The 14,640-nt window shown below is 42.5% G+C and overlaps 1 protein-coding gene and 1 long non-coding RNA gene across 8 annotated transcripts in view; one reads left to right on the top strand and one right to left on the bottom strand.

The window, feature by feature from the left end:
- Window positions 1-14,640, top strand: part of FRMPD4 (FERM and PDZ domain containing 4) — a 497,083-nt gene that overhangs the window by 460,682 nt on the left and 21,761 nt on the right. For all 7 annotated transcript variants that reach the window (XM_075060497.1, XM_075060506.1, XM_075060487.1 and 4 more), the window contains 2 exons: window positions 7,317-7,421; window positions 9,855-9,962. In XM_075060497.1, coding sequence (XP_074916598.1) covers window positions 7,317-7,421; window positions 9,855-9,962 — 213 coding nt within the window. The remainder of the gene's footprint in view (window positions 1-7,316; window positions 7,422-9,854; window positions 9,963-14,640) is intronic.
- The window catches only part of LOC142045897 (uncharacterized), a 75,059-nt gene continuing 67,831 nt past the window's right edge, over window positions 7,413-14,640 (bottom strand). The window contains exons 5-6 of the long non-coding RNA XR_012654804.1: window positions 8,187-8,250; window positions 7,413-7,489 (exon numbers count right to left, since the gene is read on the bottom strand). This is a non-coding gene — a long non-coding RNA (uncharacterized LOC142045897). The remainder of the gene's footprint in view (window positions 7,490-8,186; window positions 8,251-14,640) is intronic.

Genomic DNA, 14,640 nt, shown 5'->3' with positions numbered 1-14,640 from the left:
TGGCCACAGCTGTTCTAGTTAATCTAAAGCAAACCTTCCTCCCTTGGCAGGGAATAAGGCCCCCTGCTAACACTCTTATGCTGCCTTCTGGCCATGCTGTATCACAGTGTTCAGAGAACTATACAGAATGACTCCTTGGCCTGCCTTATTAAATTTGTGCACTTGGCTTGCCAGAATTTATGTTCCTTTCTGTTTTCCTCACTAGGATTCGACTTCCAGTTTCTAAAGAATGCCTTTTTGCTTCTAACCACCTCTTTTACTCTGCTGTTTAGCCATGGTGACATTCTTTAGGTCCTATTACTGTTTTTATTTCTATATTTATTTGGGGTATACGTTTAGTTTGAACCTCTATTATGGTGTCTTTAAATAGTCTCCATGCAATTTGCAGGAATTTCACTTTTGTGACTGTTCCTTTTCATTTCTATTTAACGAGCTCTCTCATTTTTGTATAGTTCCTCTTTCTAAAGTTAAATGCTACTGTGGTAGGTTTCTTTGGCATTTTTCCCCTACAAGGATGTTAAATTTAATTACATTATGGTTGCTATTTCGGAGTGGTTCAGCTATATTCACCAGATCCTGTGCGCCACTTAGGACTAAATCAAGAATTACCTCTCCCCTAGTCAGAAGAATGGAAGAGAAGCTTATTCTCTCTAGTCCTCTCTTTCCAACATATTTTGTCTTACCTTTTACCCTTCCAGCTCTCAGTCTTCTGCCCCTAGTTCTCCTTTCTCTCCTAAACTCCCTCCTTCTTCAGTTCTCTCTTTATTCCTCCTCACATGCTCTTCTTTCCATCTGGTGGCTGGATCTAGATTGGCTGATGGTACTTTCAGTCACAGGACCTACTGTCCTTCCTGCAAAAGCTGCTCTGCAGAGCTGAGTGTAGTGCAGCACGACCCACTCCTCACAGACACACACTTTTTCTTTTATGCCTCTCAGCTGTTGAATAAGAAACAGAGGCCACTTCCACATGAGTCATAACCAGCAAAAGTAAGGGGAGTGGCAGATACCCAAGTGATCAAAGGAGGTATAACTGCGCAGGAGATCAGCACAGCAGTAGTATAGGTATGGAGAGAAATAGGCCAGGCAGGAGGCCAAGTGATATGTCCCAGCATTCCACTAAATCTGGAAGAAATCCTTGGTTTCAGTAGAATCATCTGGGACCATCTCTGTAAACTAGGATGTTTGATGATTTAGCTACTCATCATTGTTTACTATAGAATGAACCAGATGATTTTTGCATGATGCTTTCATTAAAATAAATATCGGCAATTCTTCACCTTGGAGGCATGTGCTGTGTATATGCATGGCCAATAACTGCACTAAAAATAGCAAAATGTAATGGGTTGGCTCTGATACACAACATTGTTTTAAAAACCTCAAACAGTTATCAAATGCCAGGAATAGGATGGCTACTTCAGCATTGAAATTCATGGTTCAAAAATTTGACAGATACTGTACATTGAAAATAATCCATCAGTGCAATGTGGTTGTTACATATTGTGCAGTAAAAATCTGACTTTCAGTTTTTGGTGTTTTCATTATTTTATTACAGTACTTACACATGCATTGCTGCTGTTGCTGTTGCAAACCAGTTGAGATGTCTGAGTGAACAGGAGGGCTGGCTCCAGGCACCAGCATTCCAAGCTGGTGCTTGGGGCAGCAATCTGCAAGGGGCAGCAGTCCCTGTTGTTTTGCCCCCAAGCAGTGCACCGAATTGCCGCCGCGGACAGTGGGGGCAGTCCGTGTGCCCTTAGGGTGGCAGGCGCGTTTCCGCGATGGCGGCAATTCAGCAGCAGTTTCTATGTTTAGCTGTCCGCGGCAGGATTGGGGCAGTAAGATTGTAACGTCAAGCATATGGGGTGCAAAGCCATGGGGTGCAAAGGGAGTATTTAGTCTTCACCCTTATATCCCCTCCAAACAAACCTCCAAGGGTGTATTACTCCATCTTGTTCAAAGACCAAACTAACTGAGATAGCATATAAGAGTCTTGAGTGTGCTATCTGTTGGCTGACTGGACTATTAATGAAGTTGTCCATGAGAATAAAACCCTAGTCCATAAGGAGAAAGGTATTTTTATTTCATTGTCCATATACAAGTAAACATGATACAACTTCAAAGATAAATCTGAACTCTTAACAGAAAGAACTGTTATTGGCATTATTTAGGTTGTGCTAGTATTTAGTTTGCATTTATATATTCTGATTCCTCCATTGAAATAGATCCTCACATTTGCAAAAATAGTTCTAATTAGAATGCTTTTACCACAGACAGAGCAAATATCTCACAATGACAGACACATTGCATCAGTGTAAATACCTCTCGCTTAAGGTCATTAACTGAGAATAATGTCTTCCATTTGGCTAAAAGATGGTGCATCAGAAACAAATGAACCTGCCACTCTGTGATTCATTAATCACTGGTATGCTCAGGCTACAAATATGAAGACGTTAAGATGGAACTCATGTACTGCATATCCCTTCTATTTTCTTACTGGTCTTTTGTTAGACATACGAATTATGAAAGTTAATAAAAACTATTTTTCTTCTCTGAATTAGTTAATCAGCTTTTAGAATGAAAATACCAAGAACCGGGTTGATGTGGACACCTATGCCATAGTATGCCTAAATGCAGAGGTCACACCATTATTAAAATTCTTAACCAGCTGGGACGATTCCCTCCAGATACTTGGGAGGGCTGTTCCAGTGCAAATTTTCACTGGTTACAAATGGCCCTGGCTTCTATAAATCTGAGGGCAGGTCTGAAGGCAAAGGCAACTCTACACCCTCAGGCCTGTCCAGGTCCCTGGCTGGAAGCCAGAGTGCCAGCCCCCTCCCTTCCTCCACACAGGAAATAGGAGAAATGGGATCTCCATGCTGTGCGGGACATAGAGGCATGTCCCCCCATCATGCAGTGGTACACTCAGGGGCCCTGTCCAAGCAACCCATTGTGTTACAGAGACTTCATTTTGGAACCATTTAAACCCACAAATAGCTCTGGTATCCAGCAAAGTTATGACAATATAATTTAAAGTCCCAAGCAAGATTTCTGAGATGCCAAATGGAAGGTGAAAAAACCCACACAGCAATTTTGCCAGTATTGTCATATGGGAAAAATTCCTTCCAGGCTCCAGACAAAACTTGTCAATCAGCCTAGTCCCCGGCATCATAAGAGCTCTAGCTCTAGGGAGGTGTCTTCTGCTCTTGGTGCAGTCTTTCTTGGGGTTTCAGCTTTTTCTTAACTGATCTCCTTCAATTCACCTACAATTAGACCAGTCCATAAACTCTGAACCCAAATTGAGTCTCTCCATCCTCCAACTTGCAGCCTTCTTTTGTTTCCTTGTTTGTTTCTTAGAGGCAGCCTGGCATGGTGCTGTGGCCCCTTTGCTGTCTTAGGCCTTTCTGCCTCCCTTTCCCTCTGTTCTCCTTCCTTGATAGCTGGGCTTGTTTCTTTATTGGTCAGAGCCTCCACGAGTGACAGTTCTGGCAGCTGCACTGGAGTGTGGTCAGCCTGATTGCCTGTAAGCAGGGAAGACTCTCCCCTCCCTTCTGCCTTTTTCGGTATGGGCTTTGTAAAGCCCATTACAGATGGGTACGGGCAGGGCTGCACCAGAGCCAAATTAGTGATTTACCAGCATTAAGAGCAAGTAGAAATTATTCCCTGCCTTGTCAGGTGAGAGCCAGTCAGCCAGCCCCCTCATGACTCTGCTTTCCACTAGCACCAGAAGTAGAAAAGTCAGGCTCCATTACTTGGATACCATGTGGGATAGCACCCTGCACACACTGGAGAAGGGAAGGAATGAGAAGGAAACATCACCCTTTCTCTCTCCCATACACACACACACTCAGAGAGGGTGAGGGGAAGTAGAAGGAGCATGTGTAGCACTGCCCCAGCAGCTTCCCCTGGAGGATATACCCCTCACCCCCTTCTGAAGGAAGGAGAATGTCCCCATTGCCTCCAGGTATGTTAAAATCACACCCTGGCTAGTGAGGAGAGCATTGCCAGAGGGACCTCAACCCATATGCTACAATTGACCAGACAATTTCCAAGGCAACTTTTGAACGTTTGGGCCTAAATCTTTGAGATTAGTCTTCTGCTCAGTGCCCCTGAAAACACTGAACAGATATGCATATACATCCTTCTGGTCACTCATATACCGTCTGATATCTAGTGACCGCGTTGTGTTGGGTCTCTCTAACAAAAAATTGTCAGAAGACTAATAAAGGACTAATGCAGTTACATTTGAGGGGAAAGAATCATTCTCCATGTTTGTTGCCTTGAATTCTCTAGCATGTGGTGATGATTAGAGCAGAATAAATTTAAATAGTGGGTTGTGCAGTATTTTCAGTTATCTGGGGATCCTGATATGAAATCTGACCTTCATTCTAGTTCCCTCTCAAGCTCTCTTGAGAGTATCAAAAGAAACTAAATGGGACCAGTGCACCATTCTTTCTCCCTCTGACAAAAGTGTATTTCAACAAAACTGAATTGCTACAGAGTCACACAGCAGCAGTGCTCCTTTTGCCAAGCCCTGAAGTGTGTCTGTTACAAGATCAGTTCACAACCAGAAAGCAAGTGATCTTTTCCCTAAAGCATGTCAGAGGAAAGTTACAGCTGTGGATATTTTACTGTTCTGCATCATTCACTGGGAACTCATGTGGACTGTGAAATTTTACTTTGTGTTTTGTTTTGGTGTTTTGTTTCCTTGCATAAATTCTTGCTGTGACCAATAGATTTTGACAGCAGGTATAGGCAAACAAACCCTAGCAAAATAACAACCTGCTGTTCCCAAACTGTCCTCTTCCTGACTCAAACCTCTATTCAGGCATGGATCTTTACTTCCTCAAGAGATACCTGGTTCAGGATCCCTGACATCCCACCCCAAACTTTATAGTACCCAGACTTCTCTCTATATTACTGCTTTCTGTGTTTTGCCCTTCTCACTGAATGTGAGCGCCTTGGATTATTTTTCCCCAGAGGAATTAGCTTGCATTTTTCTAACCTGATTCTCATTTTGTTGTTTTCTGGGTCATTGTTTCTAATCTTTTCAGATCTTTCTGTATTATTTACAGAACTGGTTTTTGCAATTCGTCCCGATTAGTCTTACCTGGGAATTTCCTGTCATATAACATTTCTAATATGCAGTTTACAGTCACAGCTGTCAGAGAAAGGACAGATACGCCTGATCCATGAATGTGTTTCCTGGCTCAAGTTTGGATTCAGGGAACTGGGATGACACTAGGGTTTGCTAATAGAATACAGAACCTTTCACTCCTAGTGCACCCAGTTTGTGTTTGGTGGTTTCTGTAGTTGCTGCAGTTATTGCCACCTAATGGCTATTCAGTAGCCTGTGTGAAATGAGTTTCTGATGTCAGTCTGGTTTCTAGAAGCCAGATGTCCAAATCACAAAAAATAATTTTTAATCAGTCTTAACAAAGGCCAGGGACTGGAAGGACATGGAGGCAGAACTAACTCCATGGTTACTATGCCTAGGCAAGGTTCAAAGCATAGTGACAGGGAGTGTTGAAATTATACATTACTGTGCTTTGTGGATAATGGAGAATTAATTCCAGGACTATCAATCCATTCATGCACTAACCTCTCTCTCTCTCACGCACACACAGACACACACACCAGCCAACCAACCTTTTGGGTATTGGAATTCTACAGAGCTAATGAAATAACTCTTCAGTGACATGGGGTGGGATTTTCAAATATGCTCACCATTGGCCTACCTCAACTGTTGAAGTCAGTGGGTGACAGCTGAGGCCCATTGAAGTCAATGCCACAACTCCCTTTGACTTCAAAAGGGCCAGGATTTCACCCAGTGACCTCAGGGGTGGGGGTGAAGGGAAGGGAGAAGAGGGTAGAGTCAGACCAAAGCTGATTGCTTTTGAAAATCTCTCCCAGGAGCCCTAAGTATGTTACTGATCTCAAATTAACACATCTAAAAAGTGGAAACCTTTTCTTTTTGTCTGAGCAGAAGTAATTTGTTGTTAAAAATAGGCCAAATCATCCAGTCATGGCTCAGCCAAAACTCCTAATATTCAGTAAGAATTTTTCTTGATTAACGGCTGAACATTTGGCCTTGAGTGAACTTGGTGTGGAGTGCAATGGACAAAAGTAGACTAGAGGATTCCTAAATTAGGGTCAGTGATGAATTATCTATAATTTTGTACCAGTTTTCAAAAGTAGGAGAATGAGGGAAATATCTCTATTATTTTTTATAAACATCATGTGCACTTCAGTATATCTATGTGATATCCTGCCAAAGGATGCTGTAAGGGGGAAACCAGGGAAGATTGAAATAATGGGAAAAGTAAGGTTCTATTTTAGAAAATGCCAAGGGTCCTTGGGGAAAAATGGGGAAGGTCTTAATTGGGAAATACCTCTTGCCTTGCTAATGATGCTACCGGGATTGCAAAACTTTCAGAGGCTGTGTGTGTGGGTATGTGTGTGTCAACATTAGGCAGCAGTTCTGCAGAAAAGGACCTAGGGGTTACAGTGGATGAGAGGCTGGATATGAGTCAACAGTGTACCCTTGTTGCCAAGAAGGCTAACGGCATTTTGGGCTGTATAAGTAGGGGCAATGCCAGCAGATCGAGGGACGTGATCATTCCCCTTCAATTACTGTTCTCAGTGGTACCAGATGAGAGAACAAGGAGTAACGGTCTCAAGTTGCAGTGGAGGTGGTTTAGGTTGGATATTAGGAAAAACTTTTTCACTAGGAGGGTGGTGAAGCACTGGAATGAGTTACCTAGGGAGGTGGTGGAATCTCCTTCCTTAGAGGTTTTTATGGTCAGGCCTGATGAAGCCCTGGCTGGGATGATTTAGTTGGGAATTGGTCCTGCTTTGAGCAGGGGGTTGGACTAGATCACCTCCTGAGGTCTCTTCCAGCCCTGGTATTCTATGATTCTATTATTCTCTTCTATGATTAAACAGTGCAAAAGTTTTCCATTTGGTGTTTGAATAAAAGGTCACTGACTAGGGCTCACTCATGCAAACAAGCATGGTTGACAGCAATCAATAAAAAAGCCCCATGAGGAGTTCCCAGTGACTGTGTGAGCACTTTGTATTGCTCCTGTCTGGTCGCTGAATAAGCTGCAACCTTTCAATGCATGTGTCTGTATCTACTTAATTTTTCCATGCCTCCAGGAATACTATGATTTACATTAATTATTCGATTAACAATGCACAGAGCATATTGTCATATACTTGGAGTACCTGACATATAAGAAAATGGAGAGTATAGGTCACTGAGGCAAGAAGGATCGGTTATGCTTGAGAATTATATGACATGTTTTATTTATTTCTTCCAGTCTCCTAAATCAGCATTTATCAGTGCTGCAAAAAAGGCAAGATTGAAGTCCAACCCAGTCAAAGTGCGCTTCTCTGAAGAGGTCATTATCAATGGCCAGATTTCAGTGAGTACCTCAAGCCATTTTAACTTGAAGGAATAAGACCATTTCAATCAAAGGCACTCTATGAAGTTCTATAGGGGGAAAAATGTACAGTAAGCACAACTTCGGTACTATTGTAGAAAATATAGTAGAGGTTTTGGAGAGGCACATTTTAAAATATCTAAATAAATTAAAGCGCCTTAATTAGGCCCAGAGCACTACAAACTTTTATAAATATAAAATTTAAAATTCCAGTAGGATTACAGTTCATGTGGCTCATATCTTAATTTAGCATATGATTTGTTTTTCTTCTGTAGAGTTGTTGGATTTTTTGTTGTTGTTTTAAAGTAAATTTTGTAACTGGAAAATCTGTAAACTCCAGTGAAGTAGTATGTCAGGAAAACAGATTAACACTAATTTAAAGACCTCTTTAAAATTCAGTTTATCAACTTTAAGTCATTCTTTCTCTAACTGGTCCCTGGGCAAAGTCATCCCTCCTTCCAAAGACAGAGCTTTTTAAAGATGAACTCCTGGTTTGCTTGCTTGTTTTATAAATTGCCAGAAGGTGATGATTCATATATGTCTTCTTCTGAGTTCTTTGTATACATAGAGCAAACTCATAATTTTCATTTTGTTAATCGGCAATTTCACTTAGAAAAACCAGTAATCACCTTCTGTTTTGCCCCCCATGAATGAATCAAATTTCCTTTTAACATTACAGTCCCCTTTCCAGACTGTCACAATAGAAACTAGCAATATACGTTATTGTTTTTGAATGATAATACTTACACTTCATTGCCAGCAACACATTGGTGAGACTCCACAGCATTCTCACTCTACCACAGTAGGGATGCTGTAATATAATCCGTTGATTAAAAGTATGGTAAATTAGCATTCTGCAGTCAAAGAGAAATTTTTGTTTTTCATTTTTAATTTAAAATCTTTATCTGTTTCAGTTTTAAGATTTAAATTGCACAGGATACAATAAACAGGAAAATAATATGTTCACCCTGAGTCATAGCAGTAATATGTAACATCAACTTTTACTCATACAGTTCAAGTAAACAAGACTGAATTCTTAAAAAAAAAACTGTATTCTTTTAAATGTATCTGGCCTTCTAGTTTCTAAAAAAATTCTTTCTTTAACTTATCTGAGGAAATATTTTTTTAAACAATGGTTTAGGTTTCTGAATTGGCTTCAGGTGTCAGGAATATGTCCACTTGCTGGTGAAAAATGACTGCGGAGGAGCCTGTGCCAAAACCCCACATCCCAACAGCCCTAAAATATAGGTGTTCGGAATAGAGCTGGGCAAAATGTTTCAGTTGAATAGTAAATTTGCCAGAAAATGCAGTTTCAGGATAACTGAAAATTTTCACCAGTTCAAGTATAGTTTTAGCCAAATAAATAATGAGAAGGAAAGATTTTGAAGTTGAAATGGTTCATTTCCACATTTTCTAAATTAACTGTTTTGACATTTTGTTTTGAATCAACATTCTCTAAATAAAATGTCATTTTGAATTGATGTTTTGAAATTAAATATTGTTTTGACTTGACTTTCATTTCATAAATATTGTTTGAAAAATTTTGAATGTTTTTTCAATCAACCCAAATTAAATGTTTTCATTTCAGTGAGGAAGAAATTAAACAATTCAGTTTCAGTTTGAAATTAGCCTTTTTTTCTGAACCAAAAAATCATTAATTTACTCAATTCTAGTTCAGAATCCAGAGCTGTATTCATATCCTGCTGTTTGGCACCAGCCCTCACTGCCACACATTGCAGGAAAGAGTATTGACCAGTTCTACCCCTGATGCATCTTTAGGGATGTCCATGAAGGGATGTCCATGAAGGGATGAATTTGACCATATGAGTTTAATTTGACATCATGAGAGGTCAGCCTGTTATACAATGTAATTTTACAGTGATGTGATAAATAGTTCCCAAATAGCTATTTTCTAACTATATCTGCATAAATCACACTTTCTTGCACAACATTATCGTAGAACACAAAGCAATGGTGCAAAAGGACAGTTAAAATTGATAAATTTGCAGGGATTTTGTGCTGCATTCTTATTACTGAAGAACAAACAACTGAATCACTTCCACATGAAAATACAGATTTCTGTTGTAAATGAGGACAGAACTTTCATTATGGTAGTCATTTACTTGTAATCAGATTTATCAATTACAGATGGAAAAGCTAATGCTAGCACCATAGTGTCAGCACTGTGGACGTGCAGTCTAACAACTGGTGTGTCTGTCACTTGCAGCTATAGTGCATATCACTGGAGTCTCCTGAGGCGAGGCATTGTTAATTCTGCTTTGAGTTTGATCCAACATTCCATTTTCAGACGTCACCAGCCTTCCTTGCTCTGTGCTGTTCTTTCCTATAGAATAAAATTTATGTTGTTCTTGTTGCATGCAAAGTCTAATTTAATTCACTAATCTGTTTTAACAGGAAACTGTTAAAGACAATTCACTTCTCTTCATGCCAAATGTACTGAAGGTATATCTTGAAAATGGGCAAACCAAATCCTTCCGTTTTGACTGCAGTACTTCAATAAAGGTAGGCTAATCTACCAAATCTCATAACGGACACTGCCAAAGATGCCATTAAAGCATTCTGAAAGGCCTTTGTAACAGAAAAACAAAAACTCCAATAGTCTCAGAATTTGAACCTGAGCCTGGACCATCGTGTTGTTCATAGCTGACTTCATAGATGTGAGTAGTAAAGAAGTAATAAGATTCTGCTCTGGTTTTCTGCCAATAAAAGCATAATGTTGTATCAATGAAGCAAAAATAGGAGTGATAATTTTAATGTGACTGCAGCTTAATTAAATTACACGCATGGGCCTTGCTAAGGTTTGATATTCTGCCAAATGCCAGCATGATTTGTCAGCAAAGTCAGAAGGTAAGAAGATAAAGATGTTGGTTGCTAATTGAATATCATCTAGCCTGTAGTCTAGTGAAATCAGGACGGGATAATGTAGAATTATTCTGACAATAAATTGTGCATGTCAGTGTATTGTCTCCTCTTCTTCAACATATTTCATAGGCCAGGTCTACACTGCGACTTTAAATCGGTTTAATGGCCGATATACCGATTTAACGCTGTATCCGTTCACATGACGTCGTCATTAATATCTAAATATCGATTTTTACAGCCCATCCTTCAAAATCGATTCGGAACTCCTCCCAAACGAGAGGAGTAAGCGCTAAAATCGATAGTGATAACTCGGATTAGGGTTCGTGTGGAGGAAATCGACGTTATTGCCTCCGGGCGGCTCCAGAGTGCTGCAGTGACCACTCTGGACAGCAATCTGAACTCGGATGCAGCATGCAGGTAAACAGGAAAAGCCCCGCGAACTTTTGAATTGCATTTCCTGCTTGCCCAGCGTGGAGCTCTGATCAGCACGGCTGGCGCATGCAGTCTCAAATCAAAAAGAGCTCCAGCATGGACCGTACGGGAGATACTAGGTCTGATCGCTGTATGGGGAGACAAATCTGTTGTATCCAGCTCCGTTACAGAACACGAAACGCCAAAGCGTTTGAATAAAAAACTGCAGGATCCACAGCGCTGCGTGACAAGCGTAACGGGAAGCCAGAGACTCAAATGGACGCTCATGAAGGGGAGGGGGTACTGAGGACTCCAGCTATCCCACAGTCCATAGCAGTCTAGAAAATTATATTTGCATTATTGCAGAGCTCCCAATGTCTGTAGGGTCAAACACAGTGGTCTTGGCGTGGTCAGGGACAGCTCCTCAGTTTATTTCCCCCCCTCCACAACGTTGAAAAAAAAGGGTAAGAAATCATTCCTTGACTACTTTCTATCTATGTCACCCTATGTGTACTGAATGCTGCTGGGTAGACGGGACGCTACAGCCTGAAGAGCAGTATCCGCTCCGTCTCTCTCTTGGTGGTAGACAGTTCTGCAGACGTGCCCACCATCCAGGAGAACCGCCTAACTGCTTAACATCGAGGGCACATTGACCTCGCTAGCAGTAGATAGGACAGAACGGCTAATAACAAGCTTAATCATTGAAACTTGGGGCTCAAAATTTTTGCAATCACATTTGGGTGACTCGCTTGGCAATGAGTCATTCCTCCCTTATGGGTATCTAAAATAAGAGTCCATTCTGCTGGACTGTCATAGCCCCGGGAGGCTGCCTCCAAGTGCCTCCCCCCGACAATCATTTACTCTCCTAACAATGTCTCTGTTTCTCTTATTCTGGTATTCCTTAATACTTCATGACACAAACGGGGGAGGCGGAATGACACGGTAGCCCAGGAGGTGGGGAGGGGAAAGCAAGGGTGCGCTTCTTGCAGGGGCAAAACCCCATGTGAATACTGACAACGCGAGCACCTTGTGCTCTCTGAATACACTGGATCTCTGTTACACTTGCCTATTATTCTAGGCAGGGACAAGTGCACCACTGACTGCTCTGGTCCGCATCCGACGTCGGATGCGGAGTGCCGGTAAACAGGGAAATCCCCGAGAGCTTTACAGTGACATTTCCTGCTTTCACTGTGTCCAGCTCGTGTCGATACCCATCGGTGGCTGAGATGGCAGTTCAAATGCAAAAGGTATTCCTGCATTGAACTCTTACAGGGCAGGATAGCAAGACGTGGTATATCGCTAATATGGTGGACAAAATCTCTTTTATAGAGCTCCGTTAAAAGAACAGGAGATGCCAAAAAGCCTGTTGAAAAATAAACTAGCAGGATACACAGCGTGTCCATTAGCTGCGCTTCGACAACAGTAACGGGAAGCCAGACCACTCATAACGGATGTATGGAGGGAGAGAGGAGGAATGAAGGACTACAGTAACCAGTCTCCACAGCGTGTCTGTGAAAAATATTTGCATTTTTGGCTGCGCCGCCAATGTCTGCAGGCGTAATTAACACGGGTCTTGCGTGCGTTCACGGAAACAGCTCGTCAGTTTTTCCCCCCTCCGCCGGTAAAAAAAGTGAAATAAATAATTCCTTGAGTACTCGTAAATGTCACCCCTGTTTGTATGTGAATGACTGCTGGCAGACGGCGATGCTGGCTGCGGTTGAAGCTAGCTAGTGATCGCGCTCCTCTGCCCCTCCCCAGGGGTAGACGGCTGCCCAGTGTATTGCTTCCTGGCTGAGTCGTGGGCCGGGCGCTCCGGGGTGTAAAATGGGAATGATCCCTTTTTCTGGACAGTGAATGGTACAAGAAGCCTGGTAACTGTCTTCACTTATCACCTGGGGCTGCAGCTTCATCAGACCCCTTCCTCTCTTGCGTTAAAGAAAAGATTCTAACTGCATGGACTGTCATTTAAGCCCATGGTGGCTCTCCTCCCCCTTCTGATCTCAGTAATACTCTCTGTGATTCGTTATTCATGCGATTCTTCATAACATCTGCCAACAATGAGGTGGAGGGGCCGCCTACTGCTGTGGTAGCCCAGGTTAGGTGGAAGCAACGGTTGCGTTACCTTGCAGCGGCTCCCTCTGGTGAATACTGATGCAGCGAGCACTGCGCTGTGTGCAGCACGATTTTAGATACACTATATCCTATTCTTGTTCTGGACTGACTCTATTTTTTATAACCGTTAAAGGGCAAGGATTGAAACCAGTCCCCAAGTGAGTTACCCCGATTTTTCCTCTTTCAAAAATTTTTACACAGGGTATTATCCATTTCTTCCCATTTAACTGGTGAGTGTACAACAAAAGAGGGGAGATGGTAACAGTTTCTGCTGTTCCAATAGTACTGTACCATCGAGCTCACGAGACACCGGCAAAAGACAGATTTTCAAGTAGCATAATTCAATCAGGATGTAACTTTCATTGCGTTATGATCATGCCATCTGTGGCTAAAGCTCGTAAATGGCGCCTCAGTGCTGCAGATTCGCCATCTGTCAGTAGCATTCAGTAAAGAAAAGAGGGTTGACATTGTAATGTACTCAGGATTCTTTATTTAACTTTCATTTCTCGTGCTGGGGTAGGGAAGGAAACTGAATAGCTGTTCCGTGCATACCAATAAAAGACACCGTGTTGTAAGCTACAGACCAACGGGCGCTAAGCCCAGAAATGGCAAATAGTTTAAGGAGACTGCTGAGGACTGGTGGAGATATGCGGGAGTCCTCAGACCCCCGTTTCCGTCTCCATGATCCCCCAGGCCCTGATGCAAATGTTAATGGTCACGGGGGGTTTCTGCTGTAATACGTCGTCAAGTCCATTCCTTGCTCCGGGAAAACATCAGCAGAGCAGGTCCTTTCGCCAAACATTTTCTCTCTGGATTTGCCCTTGGCAGAAACACCAATAAGCAGCGGCAGAGCACTAGAGTACGCATCGGCTTTTGTTTTTCCTTCACCATTGTTGTGTACTAGGATGCCGTGGAGACAGAGCGACACTCGAGCGCTACACGACCAAGCTATTCAATTGCATTCTCAATGATACAGAGCAATGGTTACGTCCAGATCGTTCTGTACCGTCTTACTGCCAGAAAAACTGGCAATGACTGACGGTATATCTCTCGCTTCTCTAAACTGCCACTGCTATCATTGAGTGCCCCTGCGCTAAATCAGCCAGGGGCGGCAACGCAAGCAAACTTGGGATTGCATCAACTGGCCACTTGAGTCAATCCCTCCTCTATGCTGTCTAAAAATAGATGTCAGCCTTGACTACAAAAGAGTCAACTAGCAGACAGAGAATCCTCGTGGCACCTCGTTAACAGACTATTAAACAGATGCTGTTAGATGTAATAAGGTGCCACAGGATTCTCTCTGCTTTTACAGATCCAGACTAACACGGCTACGTCCTCTGAAGGGAAGAGTCTAAGTGTATGTGAGAAGAGCGGAAGCTACTCCATGGCTGTAATTAAATCAGGGCGGTTCGTCCGCAAGAAACCGCACTATTGCTTCACTTCTCTCCAACCCTGCTGCAGCTTACCCAGTGGGCAGTGGGCCCCCACCCCCATTTCTGTCATGCAGTTCTGTTGAGGCATACAAGAATAAAGAAACATAGACTATTGTGACAAAACGGGGGGGGGGTCTTTGGAGGCAGGCAGCGTGGCTATGGACAGTCAGGCAGGACATAACTCGAATTTTTAGAAACCAAAGGGATGCGATTGATCTGCCCAAGTGAGCCATCCGCAATTTGGGTTTCAGAACATTGTCACAGGTGGGCACTTCGATGAAGCAGTACGGACACTAGAACCTTGTGATGCACTGGCCAGCGTAAACAGGAAAAAGCCTGAATCCCCCGCGAACTTTCTTTTG

Source organism: Chelonoidis abingdonii, chromosome 1 (assembly GCF_003597395.2).
Source record: "Chelonoidis abingdonii isolate Lonesome George chromosome 1, CheloAbing_2.0, whole genome shotgun sequence".
Classification (NCBI taxonomy): domain Eukaryota; kingdom Metazoa; phylum Chordata; order Testudines; family Testudinidae; genus Chelonoidis; species Chelonoidis abingdonii.
Note: the sequence above shows the minus strand (reverse complement) of the source record. Positions and strands in the feature narration are given on the sequence as shown.